This window comes from Rana temporaria, chromosome 4, assembly GCF_905171775.1.
Source record: "Rana temporaria chromosome 4, aRanTem1.1, whole genome shotgun sequence".
Classification (NCBI taxonomy): domain Eukaryota; kingdom Metazoa; phylum Chordata; class Amphibia; order Anura; family Ranidae; genus Rana; species Rana temporaria.
The window spans coordinates 418,723,604-418,740,713 of record NC_053492.1 but is presented as its reverse complement, the minus strand read 5'-3'; the positions used below and the strand labels follow the sequence as shown (position 1 = coordinate 418,740,713).

General features: G+C 42.7%; 1 protein-coding gene across 1 annotated transcript in view; it reads left to right on the top strand.

Moving 5' to 3' along the window:
* GALNT14 (polypeptide N-acetylgalactosaminyltransferase 14) overlaps positions 1-17,110 on the top strand; it is a 657,875-nt gene that overhangs the window by 536,926 nt on the left and 103,839 nt on the right. The window contains exons 6-8 of the mRNA XM_040351317.1: positions 4,664-4,785; positions 7,569-7,656; positions 14,345-14,429. Of these exons, the coding sequence (XP_040207251.1) occupies positions 4,664-4,785; positions 7,569-7,656; positions 14,345-14,429 (295 nt within the window). The remainder of the gene's footprint in view (positions 1-4,663; positions 4,786-7,568; positions 7,657-14,344; positions 14,430-17,110) is intronic.

Below are 17,110 nucleotides of genomic sequence, written 5' to 3'. Positions count from 1 at the left end.
TGCTGATTTTCTGTTCATACAATGTATGAACCGAGGATCAGTGTTTCCCCTAGTGAGGCCACCCCCCCCCCCCACAGTAAGAACACACCCAGGCATACTTAACCCCTTCCCCACCCCCTAGTGTTAACCCCTTCACTGCCAGTGGCATTTTTATAGTAATCTAATGCATTTTTATAGCACTGATCGCTATAAAAATGCCAATGGTCCCAAAAATGTGTCAAAAATGTCCGAAGTGTCCGCCATAATGTCGCAATACCGAAAAAAAAATCGCTGATCGCCGCCATTACTAGTAAAAAAAAATATTAATAAAAATGCCATAAAAATACCCCCTATTTTGTAAACGCTATAACTTTTGCGCAAACCAATCAATAAACGCTTATTGCGATTTTTTTTACGAAAAATATGTAGAAGAATACGTATCGGCCTAAACTGAGGAAAAAAAATGTTTTTTTATATATTTTTGGGGGATATTTATTACAGCAAAAAGTAAAAAATATTCATTTTTTTCAAAATTGTCGTTCTATTTTTGTTTATAGCGCAAAAAATAAAAAACGCAGAGGTGATCAAATACCACCAAAAGAAAGCTCTATTTGTGGGAAAAAAAGGACGCCAATTTTGTTTGGGAGCCACGTCGCACGACCGCGCAATTGTCTGTTAAAGCGACGCAGTCCCGAATCGCAAAAAGTACTCTGGTCTTTGGGCAGCAATATGGTCCGGGGGGTAAGTGGTTAAGCAGGCCATACGTGGGTCGAGTTTTGAAATAATTTTCTTTCGAAAATCTTATCTAAGAATTTTCACTATTAGTGTGCTGCAGCCGATTTTTGTGCGGCCATCAAATTTTAATAATCTGGCAAATTGGATTTTTTTTTAAAACAAGCGATTTTCTAATCAATGATGGGAGAATCATGGGAGAAATTTAATCGTAAAAGAAATGCGCATGTGTAAGAAAAGAAAATTCCCAGAAAGAAAATTTTCTGTAGCAACAGGAGGTGAAATTGAATGCATTAGGTTGGTCGAATTTTCGAAATCAATGGTAGCACCATCGAATCACAAAATGCACAAAATTTCTGATTTTTCAAAAGAAAATTATTTTGAAATTCGACCATGTACAGTATGGCCAGTTTTACACTCTGCAGAGCACTGAGAGATGATTAAAGAGAAGAGACACACCCCCTTCATACAGTGCACAGGAACAGAGCTGAGGCTGTCAATCAGCTGGAGGTCGGGCCTCCCCTGTCACCATTTTTCTCTTGGTGTCAGGAAAACTCATTAGAAGTGATTCATGCTGATAGCAGAGGAACGAAGCAGCAGACAGAAATGACAGTTAGTACTCTTAATTGAAACAAGCACACACTATAGAGGGATGTGCTTTGTTCATATATCATGTCTGAGGTTTACAACCACTTTAAGAATGATAAGGCGCATAAGCAGGCAATTCACTTTGGGTGGGCTGTCTTTCCGAGGGACAGGAACGTTGACAAGAGTGCCATCTATTAACTGAATTAAGTTTTTGGTGGCAGTGGGCAAGTTTTAAAGCTATGCTCCAGGCCAGAGGTCTCCCAATGTTTAGTACCATGTTTTAGGGCCACCTAGTATATTTTACAAATATTCACAGGCCACAAGAAAATCCTTATCAGGGTCCCTATCAGCATCCCCCCTTTACATCAGGGTCCAGATCAGAGTCTCTTTTACATCAGAGTCTCCCCTTACATCACAGTCACACTTGCATCAAAATCCCCCTCACATCAAACCTCCCCCTTACATCAGGGTTCCTAATGTAAGGTGGACCCCCCCCCACACACACACACATCAGGGTCCTACCTTATATCACAGTCCCCCTTGCATCAAAGCTCTCCTTACATCAGAGTCCCCATCAGAGCCCCCTTTACATTTGGATCCCCATTAGAGTCCTCCTTACATCCGAGTCACTTTCAAAGTCCCTCTTTGCATCAGAGTCCCCATCAGAGTCTCACATTAATACATGAAAGTATGCACAAACTGTATGCACCGCTTACACAACAATCCTTACAGTATACAAAGTGTCCACGTGTAAAGCTTTCCAATGGCAATTGCAGTAGGGGATGGAATGGAGAGGTGCAAATCCCCAAAAATTCCTGCAACTCCTGGCCTCCAGCAGTCAAGTATTCACCCTGGGCTAGACAAAGGGGACTAGGCCCCTGAAACATGTTGTGGGCCATATTGCAAATGTAAATGTGTTGTTTTAAAAGCAAACAGTGTAAGTTCCTGCTTTGACCTGTTATCAGCCTCTAATGCCCTGTACACACGATCGGTTCATCTGATGAAAACAAACCGATGAATTTTTTCATCAGATATCCGATGAAGCTTACTTTCATCAGTCTTGCCTACACACCATCGGTTAAAGATCCGATCGTGTCCAACGCGGTGAAGTAAAGTAAAACACAACGATGTGCTGAGGAAAATTAAGTTTAATGCTTCCGAGCATGCGTCGACTTGATTCTGAGCATGCATGGATTTTTGACCAATGGATTTCCCCACAGACGATCGTTTTTTTCTATCGGTTTTTTAACCATAAGAAAAATTTAAAACAGGTTCTATTTTTTTTCACTGATGGGAAAACAACTGATGGGGCCCCCACATGATCGGTTCGTCCGATGAAAACGGTCCATCGTCCGTTTTCATCAGACAAACTGATCATGTGTACAGGGCATTACAATCTCTGTACAGCAGAGACTGGCACAAGAAGCCAATCAGTTCATGTCCTGGCAAAGAGCATGTTGATAGGAGTAATAGGCTGGCTCAGAATGATCTGGGGGAATGGGTCAAATGATGCTGGTTATCAAACTGAACATGTGTAGTGGCAGAAAAAATGATTGCGGGGAAAATATCTGGTTGATACCGTATTACAGCCCTCAAAATTTCCACTCGCCTACTAGCATTTGGCGAGTGGATTTAAGCTGGGGGCGAGTGATGACAGGGCTGCATGACCAATCTCCCTCCAATCTGTGCCTACACTTAGAGTCCCGATGAGATTGGCGGCCGAAGAGGAAAGGTGCATGCTCGGGAAAAGTAGTCTGTTGAGCCGCGCACAGGCAGAGCAGTACACAGGTGCTCTCCTTAGAAATTCTCATTAAGCCATGGGACCTAACAGTATGACCTCTCTGAGCCTGCCCCCCTCCCCCGGGCCCCGACCAATGTAGCTGTAGAGCAGAAAGTAATGAGTGAGGTGGAGGATTGCAAAAATGACCACTCTGGTGCAGCGCTCACTGAAAGTTGCCCTGACATGAGAGCGGCAGCCTTCTAGTTTGTGCAGTTTTCTTCTCCTTGTGCTCTATGTAAGTGTCCAACAGTTTAGCCTGAGCACTGTGAACAGACTGGTCTCAATGTGTGCTGTGCGCTGTCAGTGTGCGCTGTGCTATGGTGTCAATGGCTGTGCAGTTGTGTGGATCTCAGCGCTGGATTGTACTCCCTCCCGCTGTGCTGCACCTCCTCTCCTCACTGCCAGCCTGAATAAAAGGGGGAAGTGGGGACATGCAAGCGTGGAGCCGCACACACAGGCTCCTGATGATGAGATGAATGGGAGAGAGAGAGAGGATGGATGGGAGTTGCAGAGGAGACAGCAAGAGAATGGGGAAGAGACCCAGTTCTAGTGCCCTGTCCCTCTGGTCTGCCCCCAGTGCCCTGTCCCTCTGGTCTTCCCCCAGTGCCCTGTCCCTCTGGTCTGCCCCCAGTGCCCTGTCCCATTTTGTTAAAGTTGTTGTTGGTAATATTTAATTTTGTAACTTGATTCTGCATAAAACATTGTCATTCCATGAGATAATCTACGAGGGCGTGTTTACGGGTGCAATTAGGCACAGGGCAGTGTATGAATTAGGTGGGGCAACTGGTGGCGAGTAACTCTTGAGGCCTGGCTAGTAGCTCAGGACTTGAAATGTTGAGCCCTGCCGTATTATATCCGTTAATAGGCTAATTATTTTTATCTTGTTATTTTTGGCCTGAGTTTTGCTTAAAAATACTTTTGTGGTAATGATGAATGAGCTGCCGTACCCTTGCAAACCCGGACTGCATGGCCCGCACGAGTGTAAACCAAGCCTCAGACTGCTTTTACACTGATCAGCTTTTACAATGAACACATGAACATGAAATACTACTTTATTATTTACACTAATGAGTTGCGGGTCTGCTGCATTTTGAAAAATCTTGCTGTATGTTTCTTGTGGTTAAAAAAATGTGCCTTTCTATTGAAATGAATGGAAACTGCAGCAAAAATGTGGTAAAAACGCACCCGCTGTTGCGTTTTTGGTGCATTTTTTTAAATGATGTCCTTTTTTTTGCAGGTGCAAAATGTACCAGAATTGCAATAAAAAACACAGGAAAAACGCTTAATGTAGCCTAAATCTAAAAACATGTTTTTGGCTGGAGACTAACTCCATAAAAAATATTCCTACTGTCTGTGCTCTTTTTGGAGAGATTTTGGTCACTTCCTGTCTTGGTGACTCCACTGCAAGGAAGGAAAAATCTATTCAATGGCTACAGAAACAACAGTAAACATGTGACAGAGTTTACAACCCTTTCCCACTCTAAACCAATATTCAAAAGGTTTTGGCTGCAGTTGGGTTTTAAATGACCCTGTGGTTATGTTATATGGTACAGACCTTGCTTAATGGCATTTTCTATTGCACAGGTTTGATCCGGTCCCGAGTCCGGGGGGCAGACATTGCAAAAGCCGGAGTTCTTACCTTTCTGGACAGTCACTGTGAAGTCAATAAGGACTGGCTCCCTCCTCTTTTGCATCGTATTAAAGAGGTGAGAAAACAAGAGTTAACTTTTACATGGGAGATTGTTACCGACAGTGTGTGTTTTGTGCTGTCCGTGCAAGAATAAAAACGGGTGCCCCCCCAATCTAAATTTGTCCCACCCCAGTCTCTTTAAAATTGTGCACGCCAGTATGTAAATGTTACTATCCATAGGCGATGCTTACCATTTTAGATTTAGTGCTAGAATTACTTCCCATGATCTAATGTTCGCGGTGATACCTCACATGTGTGGATGATCGCTGTTTACATACGTGCGGGACTGACACGCGTGTTCACTCACTTTAATTATTATTATTTTTACACTGTTGCTTTAATTACATTTTTTTTTATCACTTTTACATAGCTCCCAATTGTCCCTGATTTAGAGGGACTGTCCCTGATTTGGAACAGTCCCTCTTTCCTCCTCATTTTTCCCTCATTTTGGTCTGATCTATAATTATATATAAAATGCACTATTTATCTAGCAAAAAGTGTTTCCCAGTGCTAAACCTTTAATCCAATTTCTAAATTGCTACATTTGTAAATTTCAAAAGCCAATATAAAAGAGTAATAGTGATAAAAAGCAATTGTGTGTTTAACCAATCATTTTTTGTACAATTCTCCTTTAAGGGGGCGTGACAGGGGGTGTGTCCTGTGCCTACAGACTTTTGCTAATAGGTGTCCCTCATTCCCATTTCAGAAAGTTGGAATGGTATGCTTTTTTTGCTTTCACAAGGAATGGAAAACATCCTTGTGACAGCAATAGGCCCATGACAGGTCCTCTTTATAGAGAGATCTGGGGTCTAGAAGAACCCCAAATACTTCCTCTGCACTTGAAAGCACTCAAAACACCAAGATCTGTGTTTTTGAATGCTTTAGATTTTTTTTTTTAAACTGGCGCCAATGGTTCCCGAGCAAACCGGAAGTGATGTCATGTCATTGCTTTCAGTTTAGACCCCATTCACACCTGGGCGTTTTGTAGTTTGAAGCCTGAAGCTACAAAACGCTGGATGGGAAAAAATCTATTATTCTTTATGGAGATGGTTCACATCTCCACTACAAAATGGCTGAAGCCAGAAGTTCAAAAACGCCTAAAGCTCAAACAAGTTCTGGGACTTTTTTTTAGGCAGATTTGTGCATTTTTCTGTTTTTTACCATTGGTGACCCTAGACCTGTCCAAATTCGCAACAAAACGTGGTAAAAAACGCCGCAAAAATCGCGACAAATTGTGGTAAAAAAACGGCGCAAATATCGCAGCAAAACGCGGTAAAGAACGCCGCAAAATTGCGGCAAAATGCTACGCTCAGGTGTGAATGCAGCCTTATTACTGTTACGAAGAGCCAAGCAAAGCTGATCCTGGCTTTTCTTGGCTGTCCGGTGCGATAGGAGAGTCCCAAAGAGCCACGGAAGGCGGCGGGAGGGGAGAGGGGGGATGTTCCTCCCGCTGCTTGTAATAGCAATCAGGCGGCTAGTAAGCTGCTCCGATTACTATTAGAAGAGAGCCGACCACCGGCTCTAAAAAAATAATATCAGGGTGATGCCTGCAGCTGCAGCCATCATCCCGGCACAGATGCCGCCCTGAAAAATGTCGCCCAAGGCAAACGCCTTGTTTTTCTTATGGTATATACGCCCCTGATTACCATTGAGCTCCAACATTCTCTTCAGTCTTTCACAGTTGTATAGGTTCCTCTCCTGTACTGAAATTACTTACTCAAGTTTCACTGCACACTGTGAGCTTCTCAGAATGTGCATTATAAGTTGCTGCAAGTCAGACAGGGCCTCAGTCTCATTTCCTGACTAGAGGCCCCCCGGCATCATCTAGCCTTTTCTTTCTTTCCCAACCTTACTGTCCATGGTCCACCCTTCATATTCACTGGATTTCAGATCCTTTATGTTGGGTTCACACTGTCTTCACATGCAGCTCACAGCAGGGGTCCAGTGTGTCCTCGTTCACTGTTTCAGGTCCGATTTTAGTCTGAATTTCTGTCTGAATTCAGACCTGAAACGTACCGAAAGACGCACAGGGCCCCTGTGCAAATTCGCAGTGGAGCCGCAGCGGTGATGTGAATCGGCTCCATAGAGAGTCGGTCTAAATCTTTTGCTATTGCGAATTGGATGCAGAGAAATTGGTTAACTCCTTCCAAGAATGAGTTTACTGCTTGCATCAGGGCTAAGGGCTCTTGAGAGAAGGACTGAAGCAGGGTGCTTTGATGCTTCAAGTGAGCTATGTACAGTACCCTGCTGGCCACGCCCACCAGCCATAATCTGCCTGCATTGCATATAGAAGCGAGAGAAGAGAGACCCAGTGATGATGTCACTGGAACTAAAGTAAGATATGCAATGAACACGGAAACGTGTATTTCAAATTGTTATTGGCATGTTAATGAGGGGGGAAGGGAGGAACCAGAGAAGGCAGCAAAAAACTGTCACAAACTTGTCTAAAAATATGAAACCAGTGATAAGTGTCTTCCTTTCATTTTCCAGTCTGTCCCACAAACATGAAATAGTCAAGCTGATTGATTGGTTTTAATTACACAGACAGTTGTTATTACATCCAAAAAAGATAGGGTGGTTCTGTGTCACACTTGTCCTCATTTATAAAAGTGCTTAAAAGAAAAGTTGTCTTACCTACATAGCAAAAAAAAGCAGCTTCTCCCATTTATGGTACCAGTGTAAACTAGAAAATAAATTCTGGCTGTTCTGGGCAACATAAATGGTTCTTACTTTGAATACGTTATTAGGTGAGGCACAAAGTGGAATACTGAGTTCTTATAAATGTATTTTTCTGTTTAGAACCCAACCCGTGTGGTGAGTCCTGTGATTGACATCATAAACCTGGACACATTTGCCTACATTGCTGCATCGTCTGACCTGAGAGGAGGTGAGATAAATGATACATATGCAGTCATTGCTAGATTATGGGATTGCATAATATTTCAGTAGATCTGACCCTCCTCTGCACTGTGCAAACCCCTCCCACAACAGAGTTCCCACCTACTAGGAGCTATGCCCTACCTACTTTTCTTTTTAAATCTGGGGATGTCTACAAATTACAAACTGCTCCTTTCTGAGCAACGCATGGTCCTAAAACTCCTTCCTTACATCTCTTGGCAGTTGAAATTGTTTTTATAAATTCTGGATGCAGTTTGAAAGGATTATGCAGGCCATACATGTATACATTTTTGTTTAAAAAAAACATTTGTTTTAGAAATATTCTTTTAACTTTCAAATCGTTAGTGGGGCCAAATAGATGTTCATTTCAAACCACGGTCATGAGAAAATTTGAGCGGGTTAAAAAAAATCTCAAACGAACAAATTTATGGGCAGTCTATGTGGTTTTCATTTATGAATTATATTCATTTTAAAATCAGATGTTAAAAAGAGGTGACATTTTCAAATGACATTTATCCATTTATTACAATTATTTTCATAGAAATGTTCATACCAATATTCTCTTCTGAAAATATACTAGTGTATGACCAGCATGAGAATCAATCTCTCCCCTTCTCTTTCTCTCTCCTTCTCTTCTCTTTATATTCTATATTAGATAAGAAGGTTTGCATAGTATTTTTTTCATTAATTCATTACATAGTAATTCATTCTCTAGCTTCATGCTATAATTAATTCAATACTCTTCCCGTGTAATTGACTGGACTCCTTAAAACCATAAAATGTGTTTCCTTAGTTCTAAAGCATGTATCTAGCAATAACTTAAAATTCCCTCTGTAATAGCTGATTTCATTTTACAGGGCCTTTTTTTTAATTCGCTTTGATCTATAACCAGCAGATTATAATATTAAAAATAGCATACTGATTTATAAACAAAAAAGACTTGTTACAAAACCATATAAATCCCCTGTATTTTATACCCATGTAGTAAGTGTAAGTAGTAAGTATATATATATTAATAATATATATAATAAATATATTTTGTTGTAAATGGATGCAGTAGTGCTAGTTCTTAAAAAATGGTTTGTGCAGTATAACACTTTGGGGATTTTTTACAAAAGGCAAATCCACTTTGCACTACAAGTGCACTTGGAAGTGCAGTCGCTGTAGATCTGAGGGGGGCATGCAAGGAAAATAAAAAACAGCATTTTAGCTTGCACATGATTGGATGATAAAATCAGCAGAGCTTCCCCTGATTTCAAAGCTTCCCCTGAGATCTACAGCGATATACAGTGACTGTACTTACAAGTGCAATTTCCAGTGCACTTGTAGTGCAAAGTGGATTTGCCTTTTGTAAAAATAACCCCCTTTGTTTTTTTTTTGTCACAATTTTGTTATTTGTCAAATCATAATAAAAATGCTTAACCTCCCTGGCGGTATTTCAGATTTTAGGTGCTGAAAGCGGTACTATTATTTTGCATGGAAATTTGGCGTTTTATATTGTAGGCCTGTAATTCTTAGAAATAACTCACTTAAATCTGTCCAAACAAGAGTCTAGTAGACATCCCGGGTATGATAAAGTTTGAAACACAAAATCATAATTTTTAATATGATAAAAAAACTATAAATAATTATAACAAATAATAATATAATAATAATAAAAATTATTCAATGATGTAATCAAATCAAAAACACTGACATTTGCAGAACTTTCAGTGTTTGATGACGAATTTCCGTACAAATCGCTATCGCTCAATTCTGCAAGTGATTATAATTTATTATCGCTGTTTTCTAGCTGGTCTAAAACCACTTTTGACATAAAGGGACACTTTTTGGTTGCTATGGACAATCTACAGTTTCCAGGCAGAAAAAAACAGTATTTATAATATAAAAGTGCATGCAGGACACTGGACAGACCACTAGGGACAAAGGGGATGTGTAATTATTTGATACAGTACTGTAATCTGTAAAATTACAGTGTACTGTATCTATACTGTGTTTTTACTTTTTTAAATTTGGTGCCAATCTCCGCCCCCGTGCTTCGCAACGTGGCAGGGAACGAAGCTCGGCGGCACTTGGGCACTGTGTGAATGGAGCGAGGACACAGGTGGCTCACACAGCGGGGAGACATTGCAGGATCCAGGGGACAAGGTAAGTAACTTTGCCTGGATACTGCGATGCGATCCTGAGTCTGGCTTGGGGTTACCGCTAATAGTACTGAAATTCCACCCCGAGCCAGACTCGGGAATACCGCTCAGGAGGTTAAAGAGGAACTGCAGTCTGCTCATATAATTTGTAATAAAACATCTTTGCCATTCTGAAGCTTCCCTCCAACCACTTTGCATATTATTTTATATATACTGTTATAGATACTGTGTACTTGCCAAATATGCTGCAGAAATCTCCCTCCACTGAGTCTGGCTGCAACCATTTTTACAGTGAACAGTGGAAGCTGCTGCCTGTTCACTTCCTGGATTTATACAGACACACACTCTGCAGCTCTGATTGGCCCTCTTATGACACATCCCCCTTCCCTTTCTGGAAAACTGTCACAAGAGTGAGAGAGAGAGAGAGAGAGAGAGAGAGAGAGAGAGAGAGCTGTGCGTGATGTCATAAGCCTGGGCTTTTTACCAGGCAAAAAACAAGAAGTATAAGTTATTTACTGGCAGGAAAAAAATGTTTTACCATCCAAAGTTAAAGCAACAAGGGCAGAAGATTTAATAGATAGAAAGGACTGAAGGTCCGCTTTAAGCATGTGTAGCACCCTTGCGTGTTCAACAAGTGTAGGTACATTTATTTCTGGATTCATGGTAGTTGTGTAAGTCTGTAATTGGGTCAGGTTAGTCCAGGTCAGGCTGGAGGGTTCCACAGGTCAGCCCTCTGGTACCTCTCCCTGGTTTTAGAAGCTTGGAGATGCTTCTAGAAGTTAGTGGGCGGAGACCAGGAGGTCCTGATCTACATACTTGAGAAAATCTGGCCAATCCCCAGGCAGAAGGCCCTGGCAGGGTGGCTGGACCAGCCCTTAAATATTGTGGAGCCTGGCCAGCAGGGGAGTCAGGTGAAAGATGGTTGATGTTGTTTAGCCTGGGAGGGGGCCTAAGAATAAGGAAAGAGAGGATGCCTAAGAGAGGGATCTCTGTTACCTTTGGGTCTTGTGCAGCAGTCGTCCTGTCTGGCATGGGAGGATCTGGATAGTAGGAGGCCTGAACAGAAGTCTTGCCCAGTTCAGCAGGTAGCAAGGCACAGTTGTGAGTACCTGAGCAGACCCAGGGGCATACAAGGGGAAAAACTTTCATGCATAGAATAAACCTTCTGCCTACAACTACTTTAACCACTTAAGGACCACTTCACGCCGATATACGTCAGCAGAATGGCACAGCTGGGCACAAGCACATACAGGTACGTCGTCTTTAAGAGCCCAGCCGTGGGACGCCCGCGTGCCGCCGGCGGCGCGCTCGTGACCTAGTCCTAAGCTCCGTGACCGCGCCGGCGGGACCTGCGGACCTGATCGCCGCCGGTGTCCCATGCTCTGGTCACAGAGCTGAAGAAGGGGGAGAGGTAAGTGTAAACAAACCTTTCCCCATTCTTCCTAGTATGTGTCACTGATTGTCTGTTCCCTGTCATAGGGAACGACGATCAGTGATGTCACACGCCAAGCCACGCCCCCACACAGTAGTAATCACTCCCTAGGAAACACTTAACCGCTTCAGCGCCCCCTACAGGTTAACCCCTACACTGCCAGTGTCATTTTCACAGTAATCAGTGCATTTTTATAGCACTGATTACTGTAAAAATGACAATGGCCCCAAAGTAGTGTCAAAAGTGTCCGATGTGTCCACCATAATGTCGCAGTCATGATAAAAATCGCTGATCGCCGCCATTACTAGTAAAACATATTTTTTTTATAAAAATGCCATAAAACTATCCCCTATTTTGTAGACGCTATAACTTTTGCACAAACAAATCAATAAACGCTTATTGCGTATTTTTACTTACCAAAAATATATTGAAGAATACGTATCGGCCTAAACTGAGGAAAAACTATTTTTTTTTTATATATATTTTTGGGGGATATTTATTATAGCAAAAAGTAAAAAATATTGCATTTTATTCAAAATTGTCGCTGTATTTTTGTTTATAGCGCAAAAAAAAAAACCGCAGAGGTGATCAAATACCACCAAAAGAAAGCTCTATTTGTGGGAAAAAAAGGACTTCAATTTTGTTTGGTAGCCGCGTCGCACAACCGCGCAATTGTCAGTTAAAGCGACGCAGTGCCGAATCGCAAGAAGGGGCCTTGTCCTTTAGCTGCATAATGTTACGGGGGTTAAGTGGTTAAGTAGGGAAATGCAACACTATTCAGGTTCATAAAAACCTGATAGGTATTCTATACCTTCCCCACTCCATCCAAATTGATAAAAAAAAAGTTTCAGCTCTACACACACTTTAATAAGGCTTTATAAAATACACATATCAACTACACTCCGGGTTTATTATTTCTGTAGTGAAATACAGATGAAATGAAATTGATTGTGAGGCAAAAACCTTAGGCCTCTTTTAGACTAGGTTATCCCCTATTCACCCCTCCCTTAATCTGCAGTAAAAAGGGGTATTTATATGCCGCAGTTGAGATGCTTCGCTCTTATAGTAAACATTTTCCAACATGTCACGATTGGCAGGCGCCAAGCCCGCCATACGCAACCTATTTAAGTGTATTGGAAAGCACTGCAAATGCCCCATTAAATCACCTGTCACATCGCCTCCTCACCACCTGTCAAATGCCTCTAAAAAGAAATCTGCATGCAGAATTAGATGCAGAGCTAAACCTAACAATAATCTGCATATCTGTTCTAGGCCAGCTATTAAGAAAGTATTGAATCCATTGGATCAGTATGATAGAGTACTACTAACATTTTCAGAAGCTGTTGTCACCAGTCTACATACCAAAAACAATTAGCAATTAGGAACATGCTTGGTGGTTCTATTCCATGTGATATCTGCCTTTACTGACCTAAACATACAGGCTCTGCAGCTGTAATCCTGACATTGGCTTCTTCACCTAATGAGGTACAGTAGGTGTTTGTGATATTGTGTTTTTAGCACGACAGCATCGCGCTGATTCTCGGCGACATGGTGCCAAAATCTCGCCGACATCTCACACTCACTGGAATAGTGACAGCACATCCCAGCAAGCGCGTCATAGAAGCGACGGGAGATCCGACTTGGATTCCCGCCAATTCTACACGTGTGCGGCGTTTGTTATGAATCCTGAGGGGGAAGTCCCCGCCGGATTTTAAATAAAAATCCGGCATGGGTTCCCCCCTCAGGAGCATACCGGGCCCTTAGGTCTGTTATGGGTTGTAAGGAGAGCCCCCCTACGCCGAAAAAAACGGCGTAGGGGGTCCCCCTACAATCCATACCAGACCCATATCCAAAGCACGCTACCCGGCCAGCCAGGAAGGGAGTGGGGACGAGCGAGCGCCCCCCCCCCCTCCTGAGCCGTACCAGGCTGCATGCCCTTAACATGGGGGGGTTGGGTGCTCTGGGGCAGGGGGGCGCACTGCGCCCCCCCCCACCTCAGAGCACCCTGTCCCCATGTTGATGAGGACAGGGCCCCTTCCCGACAACCCTGGCCGTTGGTTGTCGGGGTATGCGGGCGGGAGGCTTATCGGAATCTGGGAGCCCCCTTTAATAAGGGGGCCCCCAGATACCGGCCCCCCACCCTAAGTGAATGAGTATGGGGTACATCGTACCCCTACCCATTCACCTGCAAGAAAAGTGGTAAAAACACAAATAAACCACACAGGGTATTAAAATATTTTATTAGTCTGCTCCGGAGGCCTCCCCTGTCTTCTTTAGCTCTTTTACCAGGGTAGGCTTCTTCTTCCGATTTCCGGGGGTCTTCTCCTGCTCTCCGGGGTCTTCACCGCTCTTCTGTGACGTCTTCTCCGCTCCGGGGGTCTTCTCAGCTCTTCTGTGACGTCTTCTCCGCTCCGGGGGTCTTCTCAGCTCTGGGGGGGTCTTCTTCTATATTCGCCGCTCTCCGCTCTTGACTCGGCGCACCCCGGTTCTTCCTCCCGCTGTCCGGTTCCTTCTCCTTCAGGGCTGGCCGCCGCTATACTGGCGGCGGTCAGTCCGCTCTTCTGTAACGTCATCTTCCTCTCTTCTCGTCTTCCGTCTTCTCCAGATGTTGACACGCCGGCCGGCTCTTCTCGCTGCAATGACGTGTGCCCAGCTTGCGTCGGATTTATATAGGCCTCACAGTCCCATCATGCTCTGTACCTACCCATGTGATACCTACCCAAGTCGTACGTGAATGGGGATGTGCGTAGGTTACATTCACGTCACAGGCATTGAGCCGGCGTATCTTACCTATAATCACATGACTCTATGGAATTAAAAAAAAAAAAAACTCCCATGATCCGAAAGCTGACTCCTTCTGCTTCTTTCATGATAGTGATGAGCCAATAACATTCATGCACGTGTGAACTGTCAGAACAATAAGACAATATTCAGAGCGATTGACCTGAAAGGGGACATTTTACACCCGCTAAATAACATGCCATGGAATCTTGAGGAATCAGCAGTATATTAAAAAGCTGGTATAAAATCGATATACAGTTTGTGTCATGCTTGCCAAGAATCAGAATACGAATAATAATCTGATCTGTTTTTTTTTTCAGGATTTGACTGGAGTTTGCACTTTAAATGGGAACAACTCTCTGTGGAGCAAAAAGCTAAACGATTAGATCCTACAGAGCCAATAAAGTGAGTCGGATATCTGATATAAATGGTATAAAATAATTATAATCTAAGACTTTGTGTGATTCTGAATCCCTAAAGCTGAATTCCAGGCGAATATAGAAGAAAAACACCATGTATTGCAGTTCTTTATTCATTAAGAAATGATTATATTTATAGAAATGCAATTAAGGGAAGTACCCACATTTGTCTTGATACCTGCCGTCTGCAACCCCCTTTTACAACAAGCCTCAGAGGTTAAAAAAATTAAGAAAACTGCTGAACGGCCGCACTTCGAATAACATCTTTTATTCGTGCTGAGACAGTGTAGAAAATCCAAAATCTGGTACATCATGTTGATGAAAGATACAGACAGGCTAACGCGTTTCACATCAATATAGATGCTTAATCATAGCATAGGGGTAAGGAGCCAATCAGACTCTGTTGTATTTACATGTGCTGACATAAAAAGGGAGTAGAGAGCTGAGATAATCTCCTGCTACTTTTTCACTGTCCAATCACAGGCTGAGGGGCGGGGAGCGGACTAAACTATATTTCCTAGTGGTAAGGCTTCATGTACACTAGCAGCTAGCAGCTCCTGGCAGCTCCTAAGCTTGACTTAAGGAGCTTTTGGCATTTTTTTTGCCAAAGCTCCTAAACTCAACTCCATAAAAGCCAATGTGTCCATGACACATAGGCTTTTAGCAGAGTTTAGGAGCTGCCACGTTTAGGTGAGGTTAAACCTCCCTCTCCTGAATGTGAAAGAACAGCGTTCAGGATAGGAACATTTTGACCACCGGCCGCAGGAAAACGCAAAGCGGTTTAATTTTGCTGCGATTTTGCTGCACTTTGCATTTTCCCATGGCTGCAGTAAATGTAGGCAGGGCGCTTATGAAGCCAAATAGAGAAAGTGAGATAAACTACCTGACTGTGCTGTGTAGCAGAGCTGTGTAAAGTTCAGTACTCGTGGCACAAAATAGAAAATCCTTTGTCAAATAAAAACTCAGCTCCTATAGATGTACAGTAGGGATGAGCTTCAAGTTCGAGTCGAACTCATGTTCGACTCGAACATTGCCTGTTCGGCAAACAATGAACAATTTGGGGTGTTCGCGGCAAATTAGAAAAGCCGCGGAACACCCTGTTAAAGTCTATGGGAGAAATCTAAAGTGCTCATTTTAAAGGCTAATATGCAAGGTATTGTCCTAAAAAGTGTTTGGGGACCTGGGTATCAATGAAAAAAAAAGTTTTAAAAACTGCAGTTTTTTCGGGAGCAGTGATTTTAATAAAAGTGAAATATTCCTTTAAATTTCGTACCGGGGGGGGGGGGGGGGGGGGTTTATAGTATGCATGTGAAATAGCGCATGTTTCCCGTACTTAGAACTGTCCCTGCACAAAGTGTCATTTCTGAAAGAAAAAAAAGTCATTTAAACCGGACTCGCGGCTATAATGAATTGTCGGCTCCCGGCAATTCAGAGAGAATTCATTCATAAAAAAAAAAAAAAATGCGTGGGGGTCCCCCCAAATTCAATTACCAGGCCCTTCAGGTCTGGTGTGGATATTAAGGGGAACCCCGCAGTCAATTTAAAAAAAAATTACGTGGGGTTCCCCCCAAATATCCATTCCAAACCCTTCAGGTCCGGTGTGGATTTTAACCACTTGACAACCGGGCCTATTTTGGCACTTCTCTCCTTCATGTAAAAATCACATTTTTTTTGCTAGAAAATTTATCAGAACCCCCAAACATTATATATATTTTTTTAGCATACACCCTAGGGAATAAAATGGCGGTCATTGCAACTTTTTTTCTTGCACGGTATTTGCGCAATAATTTTTCAAACGCCTTTTTTTAGGGAAAAAAACAGTTTCATGAATTAAAAAATAACAAACCAGTAAAGTTAGCTAAATTTTTTTGTATATTGTGAAAGATGATGTTACGCCGAGTAAATAGATACCTAACATGTCACGCTTTAAAATTGCGCACACTCATGGAATGGCGCCAAACTTTGGTACTTATAAATCTCCATAGGTTACAGGTTACTATTTTCAAGTTACACAGGAGTGCTAGTGCTAGAACTGTTGCACACGCTCTAACGCACGCGACGATACCTCACATGTGGGGTTTGAATGGCATGTGGGCGGGGCTTGCATGCGTGTTCACTTCTGCGCGCGAGCTACCGGGGACAGGGGCGTTTAAAAAAAACATTTTTTTAATTTTATTTTTATTTTACTTCATTTTTTTATTTTTACACTTTTTTTACATTTTTTTATTTGATCACTTTTATTCCTATTACAAGGAATGTAAACATCCCTTGTAATAGGAATCACTGTGACAGGTCCTCTTTATGGAGAGATGTGGGGTCAATAAGACCCCACATTTCTCCTCCAGGCTTACAAGCATGAAATCAGTGAAAAAAAATGGATCTTCTCATCGCTGGACCCTGGTGGAGAGGAGATCACCCGTCGCTGGATAACGACAACGTTGGAGCGGGGACCGAGAGTGGATTACCCCCGCTGGATTTTATTTTCTTTTCTTCTTTTTAATAAATGACTTTTTTCCACGGTGTGTGTTTTTTTACAATTATTTACACTTTCTTCGTGAAATGGTAGGGGTACAATGTACCCCATTACCAATTCACATGGGGGGCAGGATCTGGGGGTCCCCTTTGTTAAAGGGGTCTTTGAGATTCTGATAAGCCCCCCGCCTGCAT